Genomic DNA, 22,973 nt, shown 5'->3' with positions numbered 1-22,973 from the left:
CCTAGTCACCGTCAGCTGAGTTCAGCTTACAGCTACCATCCCAGACCCAACAGGTTACAGGCCCACGGGGAAGCATTGATCAAAATCAGCCCAGGAGACATGAAACAAGGATCTCACTTTACAGGGATTGTGGCCGGAAGGGAGGAAGATGTCACAGAAGGAGCATGGGGCTCTGGAAACCAGGGAAGTCTCCTCCAAGCCCCTGGGTCTGTGGCTGCCAGATTCACACCACAGGTGCTCAGGGTGAGAGGAGACTCATTTGAATATATTTGCCGAAAATAACAAGGAGGCATCTAGAGATCTTCAAGAGAAGCTACACATTTCTTCTGCATCCAGAAGTCAAAGTGCCTGCTGTCCCTTGGGATTATAACTGCTTCTCTCACCTTTTGAAAACTAAATTAGGAAGGCTTCCCCCAACCCCCTTCCTCCCACTGCCTCCCCCCACCCCCCCTAATCCCCCACCCCCCACCCCCCACCCCCGTCCCCTGCCCCAGAAAGCTAAGTGACAGAGGAGACCTGACAGGCTCCTCCCACTCTGGAGGACCCACCTGCACACAGGTCCTTCTCAGCCTAAGTGCCCTTTCTCATGGAAGCCTCTGAGCAGCGTGGTGCCCTGGATGACCCCAGTTTGGCTTTGAGGGGTCTCTGCCCACCCACAGTGGGTAGATCCCCCCATTAGCATTCACCATCGAGACAGCTGGATGTGGCAGTTGTATCTCTCACACTCCCCCAGAGCTGACCCAAGCCTGAGGCGTGGCCTGTGCAGAAAACCATATTTACCTCAGGAGACAATCTCCCCAGCCTAGCTTTTGACCTGTGCATATCTTCCCTTCTCTGGCACCATTCAAGACAGGTTGTTGGATAAGTGGTAAAAGGTTCCACTGAGTCATGTCCCCTAAGAAGTGTCACAGAGATCTTGTGCCTCTGAATGGAAACAAGGTGGCACTATCCTAGCTCAAGAGTCTTCCCCAGAGATAGCACCACACAACCAGAGGAGTATCCCTTTCCCTAGATCCCTTGTCTGCCTTTATGGTGACAAAGGAGATAGTTGCCCAAAACTTCAGGCCCTACTGGCTCAGGGCAGCTGCCTCGGTAGGCTGAACAGGGTGGCTCAGAGTCTGCCCCCAAGGTCTGCCCGTGGCCCTGACATTCCTCACAGAGCTAGCAGACTCAGCTATTCAGGATGAGGTCACTAGCCAAGGTTATTACGTGTGTGCCCAGAGGTGGCCAGCGGGGCACATTCAAGTTCTGGATTCCCCAGCAGTCTGGCCCTGCCATCACCCCCACCTCAGTGAAGTAGCCTCAATACTTAAAGGGCCACTTGTGCCCAGGGAGGAGGTTCCCAGACCACAGCAGAGACCTCTTCCTCCCCCCGGGTCAGTCTGTGATGTCCATGGAGGATAAGCCTCCGGGCCTGGCCCCAACCAGCAGGGGCTATTTTTTGAGGGATTTGACAGGGACTTGGCTGAGTGGCATGACCACCTCGGTGCCCGTCTCTGAGGTAGCCCGGGAGCACTTCCGGCTGCCACGAATGCTATGGAACTTTTCTGTGAGGTGCTTGCGAAACTTCTTGGTGAGGAAACAGTAGATGATGGGGTCTAAGACACAATTGGTGCTAAGAAGGCAGAGAGTGACCTGATGGGCATCGTTGATACCCTGGTGGAAGCTGCTGCTCTGGAAGCCCAGCTCGGCCAGGGTCCAGGGCAGCTGCACTAGGTGGTGGGGCACGAAGCATACGATGAACACGGCCAGGACGGTGCACACCATCCACAGAGCCCGGCGCTTGACTTCCGCGTTGTGCTGCAGCTGCACCGGCTGCATGAGCAGCCTGCGGATGATGACCACGTTGCAGAAGAAGATGATGAGGAAGACGAGGAAGAAGCCGAACACGAGGAAGACGTGGACAATGAGGACAGGCACGCTGCCCTTCTCATAATGCTCAAAGCAGCGTGTGATGTTGCCCGAGCCGGACTTGCTGGGCACTACGTTGGTGGAGTCCAGGATGAAGAAATAGGATGCAGCAGCCACAATGGCCACCCAGATGACCAGGGACACCAAGAAACCACGCTTGCGGGTGGTGGCCTGAGCTGTCTTGATGGGCCGGGTCACTGCCTGGAAGCGGTTGTAAGTGATGACAGCCAGGAAGGCCACTGAGCAGTAGGTGTTGATGAAGAAGAAGCAGCCAGCCAGGTTGCAGAGGAAACTGGGGAGAATCCAGTTGCCCTGGTTGTGGTAGTAGATGATCCACAGGGGCAGGGTCACCAAGAAGAGCAGGTCAGCCATGGTGAGGTTCACCATGAAGATCTTTATCTCATTGAGTTTCTTGGAAGGGTACAGGCAGGCAAAGACCCACAGCACATAGCTGTTGGCAACTACCCCCAGCACAAAGATGATGCTGTAAACAATCGGGAAGAGGGTATAGCGGAACTCAGAGTCCACGTGAGACGAATCATTTGCCATTGCCATGCTTGGAAGGGGCAGCTGGTCGTAGAATCCTGCCCAAGCCTGGAAGACCACACAGGAATTCTGGTTAATGAAGGATCAAAAAGGACATATCTCATTTTAATCAGTTCTAAGACCCTCATTTTGCACATTTTAAAAATTCTAAGATTGGCAGTATCTTCCAATTAATTGGCAGTATGCTTTCCCTACATAAAATAATGGTGTTTTTTATTTAAAAATCAATTAAATTCAATTCAAAATTCAAAATTCAAATCAATTTAATTTAATAAATTAATAAAATTTAATAAATCAATTAAAAATCAATGAAATCAATGGCAATTCAGTTTCTTTTTTCTTATTCCATTTTAAAACAGATCTCTTCATTCTTTGGCTAATTTTTGACTTAAGGTTTTACATCATCTATTTCTGATGATAAAACGTGAAATTTTATATTAAAAGTTTTAAATTTTCTAACAACTTTTCAATATTTTTCTATTGATGGAATTTGAAATGCAAATTTTGATGGTAAATGTTCTATATTAAAAAATAATTTATGGGGATGCCTGTCTGGCTTAGTCAATAAAGCATGTGACTCTTGATCTTGGGGTCAGTGGGTTTGAGCCCCACACTGGGGACAGAATTTACTTAAAATAATAATAATAATTGTTATTATTATATATAAGCATATAATATTTACTTAAAAAAATAATAATTTACTTAAAATAACAATAATAATTGTTATTATATATAAGCATATAATACTTTTATATTAAATTTAAATTCAATTAAAATTTAAATTTGATATTATAGTTATATATAAATATTAAATTTCAATATTAAATATATATTTATATATAAATAATAATAGTTATTATTTATGTGCTCATACAAAATCTGGAAAATACAAAGAATTATATTAGGGTGACCCAAAGATGAAATACTAGCCAGTCATTAGAAAGAATGAGTTGTATCTCATTCTTGTACTGACATGGAAAGTTATCCCCAGATAATATTGTTAAGTAAAACAAAATTTTAAAAATTGGTGTGCCCATTATATGTGTGTATATGACATCTAGAAAATTATCTAGAAGGATATAATCTAAAGAGTGCACAGTGGTAAGTAACCTTTGGGAAGCTGAGATGGGCTTCATGAGAAGTTACTTATTCTATTCTTCCTTTGTTTTAATTTTTTAGAAGCATTTATTGCTTTAATAATTAAAAGGAAAAAGACTAATGAAAAAGTAAAGTATAGGTGCTGGCTCAGTTAGTGGAGCATGTGACTCTTGATCTTAGGTTGTGAGTTTGAGCCCCATGTTGTGTGTAGAGATTACTTAAAAATAAAATCTTTAAAAAAAAGAAAAAGATGAAGATGAAGAAAAGTAGACAGTGGAGAAACTCAGATAATACTTAAATGATTAAGATGCATCCATCATTAGTAGGACATATATCAACATCAGGTACACTTGATAATGGTGCACTGAAAAGAATATAATATCATTTTTGTGGTTTTCTTGCCCAAATCTTGCCCAAATTGCATAATCTCAATTTAATCATGAGAAAACATCAGACAGACCCAAATTGTGGGACATTGTATAAAATGACTGTTCAAAAGTATCAAGGTAGTGAGTAAGGAAACACAGAGGAACTGCCATAGATCAGAGGATATTAAAGAAATGTTGACAACTTAATACCATGTGGGATCCTAGATTGTATCCAAGAACAGAAAAAGATCGTTAGTGGAAAAACTGGTCAAATAAGGTCTATAAGTAAAATAATATCATATCAATGTTCATTTTCTGGTTTCGATCATTGTATTATCGTTTGGTAAATTGTTAACATTAGGGAATATGAAGTGAAGCCCACACATGCACTCCTCATACTATTCTGCAACTTCTTTGAAGGCCTAAAATTATTTCAAAACAAAAAGTCTTTTTAAAAGCATATTAAAGGGGTACCTGAGTGGCTCAGGTGGTTAAGTGTCCGACTCTTGATTTTGGCTCAGGTCATGATCTCAGGGTTGTGAGATTGAGCCCCAAGTCAGGCTCTGTGCTGGGCGTAGAGCCTGCTTGGGATTCTCTCTCTCTCTCTCTCCCTTTCCTGCTCATGTGCTCCCTCTCTCTCAAAAGTTAATTAAAAAAAGATTCTCCCATAAACTATATATAAATTTATATTATAAATATATATTTATATCATATTATAAATATATAAACATATAAATATATTTTAAGGAAGATGAAATTAACCATAATCCCACCAGCCAAAGTCTGGCCCATTTTCAACAGCATCTTTACCACCATCCACTCTCCATCAGAACCGGTTTGCTCCCTCCTCTCTTGTTCCTTCCACTGTGTTGCCAGCACAGAAGCCTGAAAGCCTCTCTGATGTTTGCATTGCAGGTGGGGTGGGGGAGGAGAGGGCAGGAGGCCCAGATGGGGTTAAGCAAGGCCCAAGGCTCACCATACACCACAGAACAGTGAAAAGAAAACAGAATTGGGAGTAAGATGCTACTTCGGAGCCAGACACCCTGCTAGATGTTTCCACGTGCACTACCTCATTTGGATCTCATAAAAGCCCTTTGAGATAGGAAGTAAAACCCCATTTTACAGAATAGGAAACAATAGAGGGTGTTTATGTGATTGTTCAAGTCACACAGCTGTTAAGAGATGGAGTCAGAATCTCAAATCCAGCTCTATGTGCATCAGTTCATTCACACATTAAGCCAACAGCGATTTCTGAGCACCAATTGTATGTCAGGCCCACCACTAAGCACAGGGGATCTGGGGTGACCATGACCGAACAGGCCAGCACACAGGAACTGACAGCCTCATGAGGCCGATGGACAAAAGCAATGTAAACAAACATAGTTGCAATGTAAAGAAAAGGGAGTGCTGATATGGAGCATACAAAAAGATATCCTTAAAAAATAAGTGACATATTTCCTCAGAGATCTGAGAGAGGAAGAGTGTTCCAGGCAGAGGGATCTGCATGGGTCCAGGATTGAAGCAAGAAGATCCTCACCCTGACGTCTAGCTGCCATTTCATACTCATCTGCTATCTTCCCACCAGAGGCCAGTCAAAATGGACCTCCCAGGTGGGTCTCCAAACATGCTCAGACCTTTCCTGCCTCAACCGGCAAGCATACATCTGTGCCAATGCTTCGAACCCTCTTTCCTAACCACACCCCACTTCCACCTGGCCATTCTAACTCATGCTTCAGACCTTAACTGAATTTCACTTCTTCAAAGAGGTCTTCACCAGTTCAGGTCAGGTCCCACTTCAAAGCTCCCTGTCCTTTGTAAATCCTAGCACATTTGTGATCCTATTTATGTTTGTATGATTCATAAGACTCTCCCACTTGACTGTGAGCTCCAGGAGAATGAGGGCCTTGTCTGATTATTCAACACTATTCCCAGCACCATGAACCAATAAAGGAATGGGTAATAAGCCTTGTTGATTACAACCATCTCTGGAGTAGAGAAGAAGAAGCCTATAGATACTTACAGGTGAGTTTAAAGAAACAACTGTCTCTCAAAGTGGAAACAGACCCATAAATAAAGAGAACAAGCGATGGTCTGGTTGCCAGAGGGACGGGGGTGGAGGTATGGGCAGTATGGGTGAGGGGGAGTGAGAGGGCTGGGCTTCCAGTCATGGCATGACTAAGTCACAGGGATGAAAGGTACAGCACATAGAGTCAAATGGGACTATAATAGCGGTGTATGGTGACAGATAAGTTACACTTGTGAGTACAGCATAACACAGTTGTCAAATCTCTATGTTGTACACCCAAAACTAATGTAACATTGTCTATCAACTATACATCAATTCAAAAAAAAAAAGAAAGAAAGAAACTAAGAAACTATTGGCTCTAATTCGAATTTTGATGATTGAGAAAATGTGCTTTGCCCCATTTAGTGTGGCTGTGGTTTATTATCTATGCTAAATTAAATACATGTAGGTTTCATTATTCCAATAAATAATGGTGATTCCTTTAAAAACAAAGAACTCAGCCTCAAGTCATATTGTGGATTACAATTTGTGGATTTTCATTGTGGCTGATTTGAATTACGTAGTTTTATGTTGCTTCCCCGGCAGCAAAATTGCTAACTTCTACTTAGCCAGGATCTTTTCCACTCCTTTTTTTTGTTTTGTTTTTAATTTTTATTTATTTATGATAGTCACAGAGAGAGAGAGAAAGGCAGAGACACAGGCAGAGGGAGAAGCAGGCTCCATGCACCGGGAGCCCGATGTGGGATTCGATCCCGGGTCTCCAGGATCGCGCCCCGGGCCAAAGGCAGGCGCCAAACCGCTGCACCACCCAGGGATCCCTCTTTTCCACTCCTAAATGTGGTCCTGCCATCTGATCCCAAAGCTCTAGAGTAATTATTCTCAAAAGGTGGTCCACAGAGACGAGGGAGGAGAGAGGAATATCTCTGAGAACTTCTAAGGGATCCATGAAGTCAAAACTATTGTTCTAATAATATCAAGACATTATTTGCCCTTTTCACTGTGTTGATATTTGTACTGATGGTACGGAGTGAACAAAACGGCTGGCTTCTTAGCACATATCAAGGCAGCAGCACCAAAAGGGAGTAGGAGCTTTATTTTTCACAGCTGCGCACTACTTAGTGCAAATAAATAAAGCCAATTTCCTTGATAAAGCAAGGACATTATTGATTTTTATTAAATCTTGAGTACACGTCTTTTTAATATTCTGGGTGTCAAAATTGGAAATATGCACGCAATACTTCTAAACACTGTAGTCAGTGTTTTGTCTTCAGGAAAAGCGCTTAAGCAACTGAGTCCTGAATTGAACTTCTCTGAGGATGATTGTTATCACTTGAAAAAATTACGGACCAGTTATGGTATTTCAGACTTGGGTGTCATATCTGCTCAAATATGAACAAAGAACCATCACTTCAAGGAACACAAACAATAGTCTTGGTGGCCAAGCATAAAATTCAAACTTTGGAGAAAAATAGTATCTTCAGAAAAAATTGTATCTGCCAGTCTGAGTTTGACAGCTTCCTATTCCTTAAAGACTTTTCTGATAAGATTGGTGGAGATGAATGTAATTTTTAAAAAATCATTTAGTCAAAGGTCTGTGTTTGGAAAACCTGCATAACTTGGTGAACCAATATTTTCCAAATGAGGGAAAAATGTTTCAAAATTATGCATAGGTAAAATAATCAAAGGGCGAGACAGATCAATATATTGCTGTGCAACAGATTACAGAAAGTTCATTGATATGATTCAGGTTCCATATTGCAACTGACTTTTAAGAAACTACCATTTGTGGAGATTTGATATAGTATCAAAGAAGAGCATCATCAATTATCTGAAAAAGACATTAAAATATCCCCCCCACATCGCTCCTCGGCCTTTTGACTAAGGTCAAGTGAAAATATCCCTCCCACTACAGATTTTCCTCATATACTCCAATCAAAACAACATATCACGATAGATTAAATGCAGGAGCAGGTATGAGAATCTAGCTGTCTTCTATTAAACCATCATTAAAGAGATTTGCAAACAAAAATGTAAATTAAGGCCACTCTAAATTATTTATGTTTTGTTTTTTTTTTCTTTTTTCTTAAGATTTTATTTATTCATGAGTTATTTATGTTTTGAAATTGTTAGCTAATTTTTGCTAAAAATGTTATCTGTGTTAACATGGAATGGGCTTGTTACTGGGTTTTGTATTTAAAAACAAAAGTTTTTCGAAAGTCTTAGTTTTCATTTTGAATATGGAAAATTCTGATTGGCTATAACCCACATAAACAAAAGTTCTCTGGGGCCCTCAATAATGTTTAAAAATATAAAAGAGAGGTTCTAAGACCAGAAGATTTTAAACCCACTGCTCTACAAGAGGAAGAAAAAAGAGAAAGAGAGACAAACCAAGAGACAGACTCTCAACTGTAGAGCACCAGCTGGTGGTTACCAGAGGGGAGGTGGGAAGGAGGCTGGGTGAAATAGGTGATGGGGATTAAGAGTACACTTATCATGATGAGCGCCGAGTAATGTAGAGTTGTTGAGTCACTATATTGTACACCTGAAACAAATATAACACTGGATGTTTACTACAATGGAATTAAAATTAAAATCTTAAATAAAAAATACATAAAATTGCAGCTCCGCTATCTCAGCCCTCCACCTCACCTTTTGTTTGAGCCCAAGACGCCCCATTCTTCTGGGACTGGCCTTGTTTCTTTCTCCTGCTGGACCCTCATGCCTTGGGGGACCCTGTTTCTGGGACCTCAGAGAGGTGGGGAGGCAGCCCACGCTGAGCAGTGTGTCGTGCTCACTCCGGGTCTTTGGAGAAAAGACACGTCCCACCCATCCCTACCACTCAATCCCACCCCTAAATAAGTCCCTTCCTCTTCTTGGGTGTAGGATCCAGCTTAGTAGGGTGGGGGCAACTCTCCCCTGGAAAGTCTTTCTACAGCCAGAGGATTCCACCCAGGTTGTCTCCTTGGGCCCTGTCCTGCTGTGCCATGCCTGTCCAGGCCTGTTGAGAGAGTCTTCCCACCAGGACCAGAACTGAGGTAAGGCTTGTGGAGGCATTCACCTAACTGTAAAATATAAGGGAGTGTTGAAAACCTCAGTAATCAAGATAAATAATATTTTAATGCAGTATCTTAAAAACATCAAAATCAGTATTGCAAATTGTTCCTTTTGCCTCAGATTCTAATATGGCTCTGCCTGGAACTATTATGATCCTGTCTTCACTATGATAATGATATTGTGGTTCTATATTTTTATGTTTTAATTCATTAGTGAAGTATTTGTAGGTAGATTTACACAGTATCTTGACTTTGCTTTAAAACATTTCAGGAAAAACATTCCTGCATGCTAATCTCCGTTTCAAAATCAGCTTCCCTGTGAACCCAACCTCTAACAATGTGTAATCAGGTCGGCTTGGCCCTGGAGACTCTCCAGTCCACATGGCCCCTACAGGAAGCCCAGTGGAGGCCTCTTCCTTCCAGATATAGGGCCATAATCAGTCTCGGGTGGGACCCCAGCTTTTGCCCAAAACCTTGCCCTGGATGCCTCTAGTACCTGTCACCCTGGCTCTTCCTATCTCTGCTGTCTTCCCAGATCCTGGTCTTCATGTGATTCCCACTCCCTTAGCCTTCATCATGAATTTAGCACTCAGTTGTCCCTTTGACACCCAGTGGAACCCTTTGACATCACCCAAAATGTACCCAGCAGAGTCTCTTCTGAGTCTGGGGGCTCAAATCTCCATGCCTTTGTTCATGCTTCTCTTTGCTCTGCCTGGCTACCTAGTGATCACTCTTTAAGACTGCCCCTGCCTCTTTCCCTACAGCTTGTTCCTCCTAAGCCTCCCTGCCTCTTCCACACCCTGTTTTCTGCCCCTAGATGTGGCTAAGTCCTCATTGTCTGAGCTCCCATAGCTTATAGCTTCTTATACCATGGAAATTGCTTGTGTGTCCTGCCATACTAGATGGTAGCTACTGGAGGGCAGAGAACATGTCCATCCATTCACTCTACAGTTATTGATATATACTGTTGGGAGCTGGGCACTTTGTTGCGGATGCTGCAGGAACAAAATAGGCAAGACTCCTGTTCTTGAAGAGCTTACACTCTAGTCAGGGAAAACAGATACAGAGAGATCAAAGAACACAATAATTCCAAATTGTAATGAATTCAATAAAAAGAAATAAAAATAGTGACATGACAAAGCTTGGGTAAGGTGCTGCTTTAAATAGAGTGACCAGGGAAGGCTTCTCAGAGGAGGTGACTTACAAACAAAACCAGAGGAAGATTTGCCATGAGGCCAATATAGCGTAAGCTTCAAGGCCTCTTCCTAGGTCTTGTATCTAATCAATCACCCTCCGTGGCTCCCTTGCGCAGGATCAAATCCAAGCTCTTTTCACACCTCATCTGCCTTCAGCCTCTTTTACTACTTGCCCTGTATTCCAGCCACACTGAATTTCCTGCTGTTTCTCTAAAAACTCCATTTCCGGGGCACCTGGGTGGTTCAGTCTGTTAAGTAACTGCCTTTGGCTCAGGTGATGATTTCAGGGTCCTGGGATTGAGCCCCAGCATCAGGCTCTCTGCTCAGCAGACAGCCTGCTTCTCCCTTTCTCTCTGCCCCTCCCTGTTTGTGTTCTCTCTTTCTCGCTCACTCTCTCAAATAAGTAAAAAAAAAAAAAAAAAAAAAAAGCCCCAAAATAAACAATAAGCAAATAATAAAAACTCCATTTCTTCTCAAACATCTGTGCCTTCCCACACTTGCTACAACCCTACTGAGAGCCCTTTTGCCTATTGCTTTGCCTAGCAAACTCCCAATCTTCCTTCCTTAAGACCCAATATGCTGACTCTAGGATGCCTCCCTGATTGCCTCAGGCAGAATGAGTTGCCTTCTTCTCTGTGTCAATGTGGTACCGGGGACATTCCCCAGTATAGTACCTGATACAATGTGTTATAAGTATTGATTTCAATGGCCATTTCCTCACCAGCCAGGAGATTCTGGAGGGCAGGGACTAGATCTTTTTCATCTCTTTATCCCCTGTGTCAGATATTGGGTACTGAAGGAATGAATGACCAAGCCCCTGATGACTATTCAATAGAAACTGGCATGAAGGAAACATGTGCAGTCCCTCCGGGGGAGGCACAGTAGGATGGGGAGAACAATCCCTTTCTAGAGTCAGAAAGACCTGGGTTCATACCTGGCTCTGCCATTTACTTGCTGTGTGACCTTGAGCAATAAACTTGTACACAGTCACACAGTTTCTTCATTTGCAAAATTTTACAATTCTAACAGTGATTCCAAAAATAAGCATCCCAAGGGGTCAAAACGGCCAGGCCTCCCTCCCCCATCGGCTCAACCACATGAAGTCAGCGGAGGTGACTATGGTCACCACTGTCCCAGGGGCTCTAACCCACATACTGACTTCTCTGTCAGCTCCAGACAGAGCCTTAGGCTAATGCCAACAAATATTTCAACAGGTCAGGAAGGGAATGGGCATTTGGAGGGAAAGAAGGCAGCAGCAACTAAGAACAATCAATCTTACATGAGGGCATAATTCTCTGATGCCTCAAGTCTGGGCAGCAGCCCAGGCCCAGCTCTCAACTAGGGGTAGGTGAGGGAAGCCATAAATATCCCTGAAAACAGAAGAATTCTGCTATCTGGATATCGCATCCTCTACCCTGCATAGCATTCAGTCCCAACCCCCTACCATTCCCATACTGTCTGGGAACATCATGCCCCTAGAGAACCTGAACTCTCATCCTCAGCTGAATAGTCAAAGGGGAGGGACCACCTGAATCTGGGCAAAAGAAGTATGTGCTGGTTACTTCCCCAGTGCAGGCAATGGGTTGGGAAGTTGGGTTTGCCAGTCAGACTAGCTCCTAGCATTTGTAGGGCCATTAGGGGTCAAAAGTACAAATGTCAGGGCACCGGAGTAGCTCAGTTGGTTGAGCATCTGTCTCTTAATTTTCACTCCGGTCATGATCCGTGAATCATGGGATTGTCCTCCCCATACGCCACCCCCCCATCCTGTAGGGCTCTGTGTTCAGCAAGGAGTCGGCTTCTTTCCCTCTCCTCCTGCCCTTCCCCACACCCACAAGAGCTCTCATGCATGCTCTCTCTCTCTCTCTCAAATAAATAAATAAATGCATTTTTTAAAGTACAAATGTCTAAATATTTATAAGCTATAAATAAATAAGCTATAAATTTATAAGCTATAAATATGGTGACTCACATTCAAGTTCATGCAGATCTCATGCACCAGTAGCTGCTTGTAATTGCTGCAAGCCTGGAGGCACCAGCACAGCTCAGGCTAGAAGTTGGGTGTGGGAGGGACACTGGCTCCAAGTGGAGATTTACACATGGATCCAAAAACATCCTTGCCTTGTGGGTAGAGCACGACAGGAGGGGAGTCGCAGCCATCCTACCTAAGCTCAGGGTACCAGTTTAAATATACAGACACTACTTCCCCATGAATACATTTCGTCCTCAAGGCAGCCTTGTGAGGTGAGTTTTACAAAATGTTCATTTTTTTCCGGAGAAGAAAGTGAGGTTAGAGATGGGAATAGACTTGTCCACAGTCACACAGCTAAGAAGTGGCAGATGGGATTTTGAACTCCAAGACCCATCCTATCTCCTAAACCAAGCCATGGCCCTTGCTGGAAGCAAACCACTCATTGGCCAACTTAGCCACTCACAGACCTACCTATCCTATGACCCGAGAACAGAAACGGATCGGGAAAGGAGGGGCGGGACTGCTCTGCGTCCATATCTCTCCTACCAGGGAGCCCTGGAGCTGGAATCAAATTCTGGTTCAAACATTAAACTCACCCCATGACTCTGAGACTCTGTTTCCTCATTGGCAAAACAAAAATTGAAAAATGGGTCAAAGAGGGGTACCTGGGTGGCTCAGACAGTTCAGCGGCTGACTTCAGTTCAGGTCACGATCTCAGGGTCCTGGGATAGAGGCCTGAGTTGGGCTCCGTGCTCAGCAGGGAGTCTGCTTATCCCTCTGCCCCTCCTCCTGCTCACACTCTCTCTCTAATAAATAGATAAAATCTTTTAAAAAATAAATAAAAATGGGTCAAAAAAGAAATTAGGAATACAATCCCATTTATAATGGCATCAAAAAGAATAAAATACTGGGAATAAACTTAACCGAGAAGGCAAATGACTTGTACACTCTAAACTACAAAGCATTGCTACAAGGAATTACAGAAGACACAGATAAATGGACAGATGTCCTCACTCATGGGCCAGAAGACTTAGTGCTGTTACAAGACCCATACTACCTGAAGCCATCTACAGATTCAATGCTCTACCAAAATCACAGTGACATTTTTTGCAGAAACAGCAAACACAATCTTAAAATTCAGATGGCATCTCATCTCAAAGGACTCCAAAGAGTCCAAAGAATCTTGAGAAAGAAAAACAAAGCTGGAGGCCTCATACTTCATGATTTCAAAACATATTACAAAGCACAATAATCAAAACAGGATGGTCTTTTTTTTTTTTAATTTTTATTTATTTATGATAGTCACAGAGAGAGAGAGAGAGAGGCAGAGACATAGGCAGAGGGAGAAGCAGGCTCCATGCACCGGGAGCCCGATGTGGGATTCGATCCCGGGTCTCCAGGATCGCGCCCTGGGCCAAAGGCAGGCGCCAAACCGCTGCGCCACCCAGGGATCCCAGGATGGTCTTGACATAGAGTGATATATATACCAGTGGAACAGAACAGAGAGCCCAGAAATAAATCCTCACACATATGGTCAAATGATCTTTGACAAGAGTGCCAAGACTACACAATGGGGAAAGAGGAGCCTCTCCCACAAGTGCTGAGGGAAAAACTGGATATGCACACACAAAAGAATGAAGCTGGACCCTCTCTTATACTATACACAAAAATTAACTCAAAATGGATTAAAGATCTAAACCTAAGACCTGAACATGTAAAACTCCTATGAGGAAACCCAGGGGGAAAGCTACATAACACTGGAATGAGCAATAATTTCTTGGATGTGAGACTAGGAATATAAGAAACAAAAGCAAAAATAGACGTATGGGGCTACATCAAACTTTAAAACATCTGTGGCAAAAGAAACAGTCAACAGGGGTAAAGGCACCCTAGACAAAGGGAGAGAACATTTGCAAACCATATCCTAGATAAGAGGTTACTATCCAGAAGATACGAAGAACTCTTATAACACAATAACCACCACAACAACAAAATAATAATAATTGATTTTAAAATGGGCAAAAGACTTCAATGGATTTCTCCAAAGAAGATACACAAATAGCAGGTAAGCACATGAAAAGATGTGCAAGGCCACTTATCATCAGGGAAATGCAAGTCAGAACCACAATGACATAGCACTTCTCAGTCGGTAGAATGGTCACTATCAAAAAGGCAGAAAACATCAAGTATTAGTAAGGATGGAGAAATTGTAACCTTTGTGCACCATTGGTGGGAATATAAAATGACACCATCACTGCGGAAAATAGTACAGAATTTCCTCAGAAAATTAAAAATAGAACTACCAGATGATCCAGAAATCTCTCTTCTGGATATACTTCCAAAATAATTGAAAACCAGATCTTGAAGAAATATTTGCACACACATGTTCATAGCAGCACTATTCACAATACCAAGAGGTGGAGGGGTGCCTGAGTGGTTGAGCATGTACCTTCAGCTCAGGTCAGGATCCTGGGGTCCTGGGATCGAGTCCTACCTAGGGATCCCGAACAGGGAGCCTGCTTCGCCCTCTGCCTATGTCTCTGCCTCTCTCTGTGTATCTTTGATGAATCAATAAATGAAATCTAAAAAAAAAAAAAATACCGGGCAGCCCCGGTGGCCAAACGGTTTAGCACCACCTTTGGCCAGGGGTGTGATCCTGGAGACTGAGGATCAAGTCCCACGTCAGGCTCCCTGCATGGAGCCTGCTTCTCCCTCTGTCTGTGTCTCTGCCTCCCTCTCTCTGTGTCTGTCATGAATAAATTAATAAAATATAAATGAATAAATAAATAAATAAATAATAAAAATTAAAAAATAAAAAAAATACTAAGAGGTGGAAGTGACCCAAACATCCAACAGCAGGTGAATGGATAAACTACGTGTGGTATGTACGTATAATGGAATACTATGTGGCCTTTAAAAGGAAGGAAATCCTGTCATATGCTATAGCATGGATGAAACTTGAAGATATTTGAAGATACCATTAAGTGAAATAAGCCAATTACCAAGAGGCAGAATCTGAATGATTCCAAGTATATAAAGTATCTAAAGTAATCAAACTCATAGAAATGGAAGGTAGAATGGTGGTTGTCAGGAAATTGGAGAAGGAGAAACAGAATTGTTGTTAAATGGGTACAGAGTTTCAATCAGGCAAGATGGAAAAGTTCTAGAGACCTGCTGTACAACAACATGCATAGAGTTAACAATACTGTAATGTGTACTTAAAAATTGTTAAGAAGAGGGGCATCTGGGTGGCTCAGTCAGTTAAGCATCTGCCTTTGGTTCAGGTCATGATCCCAGAGTCCTCAGATGGAGCCCCGCATTCTGGCCCCCTGCTCGGTGGGGATCCTGCTCCTCCCTCTCACTCTGCCCCTCTCTCTGCTCATGCTATCTCTCAAATAAATAAATGAAATCTTTTTTTTAAAAACTGTTAAGAAGGGAAATTTATGTCATGTGTTTTTTTACCACATAAAAAAAATTCTTAATGGGAATTAATCTACCAAGTCATGGTAGATTTGTTTTTTGTTTTTTTTTTTTAATTTTTATTTATTTATGATAGTCACACACAGAGAGAGAGAGCGAGAGAGGCAGAGACACAGGCAGAGGGAGAAACAGGCTCCATGCACCGGGAGCCCGATGTGGGATTCGATCCCGGGTCTCCAGGATCGCACCCTGGGCCAAAGGCAGGCGCTAAACCGCTGCGCCACCCAGGGATCCCGTCATGGTAGATTTGAAAGTACATTGTATGTTCTTAGAATCACAGGGCTCAGCCTTTTAAGACCTACTACTGTGCAACTTTGGTAAAACTGTTGACCCTCTCTGGGGCTCATGTATAAAATGGGGACTATAACACAGGGAGCTTTTGTGAGCATTCAGTGAGATAAAGAATACCAAGTGTTTAGAAAGAATAGTGGTTAAGACCACGACTCTGGTCAGACAAACCTGGGTTCAAAATCTGCCTCTGTCCTGTCCTAGCTTGTGACCATTGCCAGGCACATCACTCTCTAAGCCTCAGGTCCTTCTCCTGTGAATGCAGTGAGGGTATTCCAAGCACGTATCTCCCCAGAGTGGTATGAATATTCGATGAATAATGTGAATAAAGAGCTTGGCACAATTCAAGGTATTCACAATCAACAGCTCTAAAAAACTGTATCTAGAGGAAATCCAATCTCCTAATTAGATCAGATCAAATGTTTCTCAAAATAGCACCACCATCATTGCAACTGCTCACATTGAGCTCACGCCAGGCTGAAGCCACCTACATTAGGCTTCCAGCTGTATCATGAGCTCTGAAAGTTTCTGGAAACCAGTCACATCTTTTTACGGTAGCTGGTGACAGTTGGCAAAATGCCATCAGTCAATCCTTACCCAAGATCATTAATTAACCCCCAATGGGCCTCTGTTTATTCATCTACAAAAATAATAATACTGGGACGCCTGGGTGGCTCAGAGGTTGAGCATCTGCTTTGGCTCAGGGCGTGATCCTGGAGTCCCTGGATCGAGTCCCACATCAGGCTTCCTACAGAGAGCCTGCTTCTCTCTCTGCCTCTCTAATAAATAAAATCTTTAAAAGATCTCTTATTTTTTAAAACTTTATTTTAAACTACCTACTTCATAGGGTTGTTGTAAGGATTAAATAGAAAATGCCTCATCCATAATCAAAGTTCAAGGAATGTTGGCACCTTGTCTGACTTCTCTGAGAGGGAGTCGTGATTCCATAACACAACACATCACACTGGTTTCTTTTTCCTTTGGGTTGGGAGTTCCCTGGGTTCAAGGCTTCTGGTATTTCACCAGCATGCACAACAGGACCTCCTCCACAGCAAACACTCAGGAAATACTTACTAACAGAGGTGCCTGGATGACTCAGTTGGGTAAGTCTCCAACTGTTGATTTGGGCTCAGGTCATGATCTCAGGGTCGTGAGATCAAACCCCACAAGGAGCCTGTTTGGGATTCTCCCTCTTCCTGTCTCTCTGCCCCTCCCCTCCCTCACATGCATGCATGCACGTGTGCTCTCTCTCTCTCTCTAAAACAAAAAAAAAAAAAGAGAGAGAGAAATATTTACTAATAGATAAACACACACACACAGAGTCACACTGTCCCTCATCAGCCTTAGCCACTCCCAGCCCTTAGATTTCCTGAGGCCTCCCAAACACGACAGTTTAATCATTTCTCTTCTGTGAGTCCTATTTTTCCTGTGTATAAAATGAGAATAATATCAACATTGACCTCACAGGATAGCCCTGAGGTTGAAGGCAGGTGAACGTCTAAAGTGCTTGGCACGTAGTAGATGCTCAGTAAATGAGTTACTCCTATTCTGACCTCCCCTACCACTTGACATTTGGGCCCTGGCCTGGCCATGCTGGCCATACTCTTTAAAGATTCCTTTCACTACCATTTCTCCAAGAAGTGGAGACATTTGAGGGGGAAACTGAGGGAGCAAGTATCTTGACCTCTGGGGAGTTCTGCCCTGGGCTCCCCACAGTTTCTAGTTCAGGGAGTCCACACCATGCCGGGTACATTTGTGGGTGGATAAATGGAATTCCTTGTCTGGGAGAGGTCCGTGACAAGGCCTTTGAGGTGAGAGTGGCCTGGGTACCAGATTTCCCTTCTCACAGAGGGCCCTTCCCGGACTCCAGGAATATATATTGCACTGATGAGACGCGGTCTCTGCTCAGGTGATCTAGGACATTCCTATGGAGGTGGGGGATCCTGAACCTGGTCTGGGTCTTTACTCTTGGCTCCCAAATACCCAGATGGTATCTATGAATCTTCCTCCCTCCTCCTTGATTCTGGGAAATAGGCCAGGGCAGGGAGGAGGGAGTGGAGAGGCACTTCTTCCTGCGAGCTTCCTAGCATTGGGCATACCCTCTGTTATACCAGGAATCACACCAGAGGACCACGTCTTCCAGACTGGAAACTCCTGTGAACTGCTTGTGTCCCCTGGGTACCTAGAGGCTGACCCAATGGAAAACATAGGGTACAGGGCACAGACCTTGGGGTCACACAGAACATGATCCACATAGAGCTCTGCTCTTCCCTAGCTGCTCTTTGGTTTTTTGTTTTGTTTTTAAAGGTTTTATTTATTTATTCATGAGAGATGCAGAAAGAGAGGCAGAGACACAGCAGAGGGAGAAGCAGGCTCCCTGCAGGGACTCGATCCTGGGACCCCAGGATCACCACCTGAGCTAAAGGCAGATGCTCAACCACTGAGCCACCCAGGTGCCCCCTTAGCTGCTCTTTGGCTCTCAGGCTTTGGCTCTCAGAAAGGTCTTTAGGTCTTTGGCTCTCAGAAAGCTCTTTGGCTTTCTTCAAGTGCAAAATGGGGATAACAAAACCTTCCTCACCAGGTGGCTGTAAGAGCAGAATTGAAGCAATCTATGCAAGTGGTTATTGCTCAGTAACTGTGAGCTCCTCCTAACCCCTCAGAAAATGTTTGTTGAATGAATGAATGAGTGAGTAAATAAATTAGCCATATACCAAACTAGCTGCAACCAGGGGTAGCTGAAAAGAAATTACAGGACTTGGATCGGACTGTGATCTCAACCATGCTCCCCACCACTTGGAGCCAGTGAGTCTCTTCCCAGAGTCTGAGGAAGAACCTCACTGAGTGTCTTGTGATCTGTATCAGAAAAATCCGGATGGGGAGTGGGGGGCAGGGTGCACAGAGGCATTAGCATTGCTTTAAAAAGAAAATAAGATGAGTAGGAGTGATAAAGGGTTTGTCAACAGCAAATCACTCGGGAAATAGAAATGGACTTTATAAAGTATAAAGGGCACTACACAAATGTTTGACATGCTTCTCCCATCAGCCAACTGAGCTCAGCACCAAAACCAGGCCCTAAGGGCCCCCCTCCTACAGAACTAAAGGGGTGGAAAGGGGCTGTTGAGTGGTGGTCCTTCCCCCCACATATCCTCTCTCTCTCACATATACACTCTCTCTGTCTCTGTCTCTCTCTCTCTCTCTCACACACACACACACAGAGTCTGGCTTTGGATCCTCTTTGGCTGAAGACACAAGGGAAGAAAGGTATACCAACCTCCCAGTGGGTTTGGCTGATGATTCTGTTTCTGGGAACTGCTGGGCTGTACCATACCCTCCTGCAGGTTGGTCATGTTCCAGGCACATGTGACTATAGCTAGAGCCAAAGCCCCAGTACAGCCTACACAACCATGACACACATGCACACACAGATACAGCAGAGGCAATTCTCCCCACACACCCTGCTGCCAAAGAACCCAATGGTGGCTGGGCAGAGAAGTGGCTGTATTGGGGACCCAGCATTTGCCCTTCTGGGAATGGGCTCCACTCCCAACCCAGACACACTCCCCCAGGACCAGTCAGGGAGTGCTCCCACCCTATAGTTAAGCCGATGCCCCCTACTGGGTCAACTCTTATGGGGGTAGGGATGGGAGTGGAGCCCCAACTCTTATGGGGGGTGGGGGAGAAAGGAGGGGTTGCCACTGACCAAGAAGAGCACCTCCTTCTCAACATGACCTTGTTCACAGGCCTAGGGTGGGGAGGAGGGGTCCCTCTATAAAAATCTCCTGTAAAAGGAGAAACAGACAGGATCTCAGCCTCTCATCACACCTCCTCCCACTCCAATACCAATCAGGAGCAGGACCTCAGTTCTGGAGGCAAATTTTGTCATTAACGCCATAGATGATAATCCCATACCCAAACCTTCATTGGACAGATGGGGAAATGAGGCCCAGGGAAGAGAAGCGATTTGCCCAAGGTGACAACAGGATCAGGGGCAGAACTGGGACCAGATGCTAGGCCTCTGGCTTGCTGTCCATTCTCTTTTAAGTACAACCTATTACTTTACCATCCATCTATTCAATTCATATTCTAAGATTATACTGCTCACCAAACACCGTGCTAAGGGTAAGGAGAAAAAAATGAATGAGACCAATTCCTCATCTGTAAGGCGTTTACAGTAAGGACTACAGGGCCAGTAGTACACATTGGTTCACTCTACTGACAAAGCATTTTCCCACCCAGCCTGTTACTTCATCCTCCCCCACAAACCCAAACGTCAGTACTTTAAACCCTAATCTACAAAGGAGGAAAGTGAGGCTCCTGAGTTGCCAAGGTCCCAGCCTATAAACAAGAGCTCAAATCAAAATTCTGGGTGTCCAGCCTCTGGCCCAGGGCCATTTCCTCATGTCCAGAGTAGACTTCTTTCTTTGGCTGGATTGTCAGTACCTAAAGGCAGGGACATCTCTTTCTTTTGCTCCCCAGCACCTCCTGAACACACACACACACACACACACACTCCGAGTACCTAGAACACAGCTGCATGTTGACATAGAGCTAAATCAGAGTTGCCCAAATGCTTTTGGAGAGACTCTGCTGCCTTCCTAATCCTTCACGGATTTAGCAAGTGTCTGGACAGCAACCTTGGTTCATCTGAACCTCCAGCCAGCAAAGGAAAGGGGAGACCAGCTTGCGGCCTGTCCCTCACCCCTGGGACCCGCTGGGGGAAACCAGTTATGAGCCAGGCCCTTTGTACCAATAACCTGGTTATCTTCATCATCCCCCAGGAACACCTGCAATCTCATGAGTTCCTAAGGACCCAGCTCTGGACCAGACCCTGTACTTCTCCCTACAGTCCCGCTGGGGGAACAGAATTATCCTCATTTGCCAATCCAGGAAATTGAGCTGCAGTGAGGGAGCATAACTTGGCCAAGAGACTATGTGCAGCTCGTCAGGCAGATGGCATTTAGCTCCCTGAGATCTAGATCTCATCACCATCATCAGCTCCCAGTAAGGTCTCTGGGGTCACTTTAGCATGGCCTTGGCCTCAGACAACTGAAGAGGGTAGCTGGCTTTCCTGACAAGTGTGGTCACGAGGAATCCTTTCTGAACACAAGACTCTGGGCCTGAGGAAGGTGCCAAAACAGTCCCTTAAGGACCGAACTACCCATTTGCTCAGGTGCAGGTGAAGGGCATGACCGTGGTCTCCTGAGGACATTGTCACATGCCACCCCCCCGACCCAGCCAGGGCTGGGGGCCCCCCTTACCTGTATCACAGAAGGCTGATCAGCCGACGGGCTGCAGCAGCAGGATCAGAGTGTCTGTCTGCGGACACAGCCCCTGAGCTCTCTGGAAATTGCAGAAGTGAGGAAACAAGAGCACACCACTGCCAAGTCACCCCTGGGGAGGAAATGCTGTGACCCTGGGGCTCCTCCAACGGGTGGCACAGGAACCTCCAAGCGGGGTCACCGGGCCCTGACCGCAGCTCGCGGGGCTCTCACTGAGCCGGCCGGTGGGGCGTGGGCCGAGGCCAGGGTGCCGGGGAGCTGGGATCAGAGAGGAAGCGGAGTGCGAGCGCCCGCTCCGGAGAGAGAGACGCTGAGCAGGAGGGCGAGGCAGAGAGAAGAGCAATGAATGACCGAGAAAGGGAGAATGAGAGGCAGGGGCGGTCGGGAGAACTGCGGGAGCTGGAGGGGGAAAGGCAGAGCAGGACGGACAGATGTAAACACAGACAGAGCATGAGGGCAATGAGGACACACGAGGCCAGGGATAGGGGAATTAGCAGAGACGATGAGGCGGTGAGTGTGTGCCTGGTGTGCGTGTGTCTGTGTGTCTCCGCGTGGGCCTGGGAGGGGGGATGAGAGAAAGGGAGAGAGGGAGGGGCGGGAGGGCCAGCCCGGCCTCGGCCTCGAGAAGGATGGGAAGGAGGAGGTCGGAAGAGCTGCTGTGGTCAGGGTGTCACTGGTCACCCAGGAGCACCGAGGCCGAGAGCCCTGGGGGACACCGTGGTGGCGGTGCTGCTGCTGCGGGGCCTGCGGGACACAGCGGGTGTCGGGGCCCCCAGGAGCGGCCCGTGGGTGTGAGCGAGGGATGGGTGGACGCAGGTGAGTTAGTGACCCGGAGTGAGCGCGTGTGAGCCTGTGGGTGGGAGAAAGCCAAGGGGTGGAAGCTTGATGGGGCGTCCGGGTGGCGCAGCGGTTTAGCGTCGCCTGCAGCCCAGGGCCTGATCCTGGGGACCCAGGACCCCTGCATGGAGCCTGCTTCTCCCTCTGCCTGTGTCTCTGCCTCTCTCTGTGTGTCTCTCATGAATAAATAAATAAAATCTTTAAAAATAATAATTAAAAAAATAAAAATAAATAAAATAAAATAAAAATAATAAATAATAAATAATAATAATAATTAAAACAAAAACAAAAACAAAAACAGTAGCCCATGGGCAGGAGCTCCCTGCCCCAGCTTCTGGTCCATTTACTCACTCATTCAGTGAGTAAACATGTATTAAGCACCACGCGCTGTGGTGGTCACTGCCTAGGAAGCAGGGTGTTCATCTATCGGCCAGTCCAACACCCTTCTACACAGAGAGGGGTGTGGGTCTAGCAGGGCCCAAAGGGAGGTGGGTAGGAAGCAGAGCCAGGGAAGAGCAGAGGCTCCTGACTCCCCGGCTCAGGGTCCACCCTCAGCTCTGCCCTGCGTGCCTGGGCTAGCCTCGTCCTGCTGAATGGGACCCCACTACTGCCAAAAATGGATCTCAAAGGGCATATCCCCCCCTCTTTTTTTTTAAGTAGGCTCCATGCCCAGCCTGGAGCCCAACACTGAGCTTGAACTCACACCTCTGAGATCAAGACCCGAGCTGAGATCAAGAGTCAGGTGTCCACCTAACTGAGTGAGCCACCCAGGTGTCCCCGAATCACTTTTAACATGCGCCTCAGCCCTGAAAAACTAGACCAACGTTCTGCTCCTGCCCCAGCTCCACCCTCATCGCCCACAGGCAGACATGCTCGCACCTCTTACACAGATGACCCCTGCACAGTCATGTACACTCAGTGC

At 45.4% G+C, this 22,973-nt stretch overlaps 1 protein-coding gene across 2 annotated transcripts; it reads right to left on the bottom strand.

Moving 5' to 3' along the window:
• Nucleotides 1-483: 483 nt before the first annotated feature.
• On the bottom strand, nt 484-21,907 carry PTAFR (platelet activating factor receptor). Of its 2 annotated transcripts, XM_049105658.1 has the most exons (3): nt 21,194-21,907; nt 12,833-12,991; nt 484-2,505 (listed from the first exon to the last, which is right to left on the bottom strand). In XM_049105658.1, the coding sequence occupies exon 3, from the start codon at nt 2,464-2,466 to the stop codon at nt 1,435-1,437; it is 1,032 nt and encodes a 343-aa protein (XP_048961615.1). In that variant the 5' UTR covers nt 2,467-2,505; nt 12,833-12,991; nt 21,194-21,907; the 3' UTR covers nt 484-1,434. The 2 variants fall into 2 exon arrangements, with proteins under 2 accessions (XP_048961615.1, XP_025303671.1); XM_025447886.3 differs by lacking the exon at nt 12,833-12,991 and having other exon boundaries at nt 21,194-21,901.
• Nucleotides 21,908-22,973: the final 1,066 nt, after the last annotated feature.

This window comes from Canis lupus, chromosome 2 (assembly GCF_003254725.2).
Source record: "Canis lupus dingo isolate Sandy chromosome 2, ASM325472v2, whole genome shotgun sequence".
NCBI lineage: Eukaryota > Metazoa > Chordata > Mammalia > Carnivora > Canidae > Canis > Canis lupus.
The sequence above is the reverse complement of the archived record's forward strand: the minus strand, read 5'-3'. Positions and strand labels throughout refer to the sequence as shown.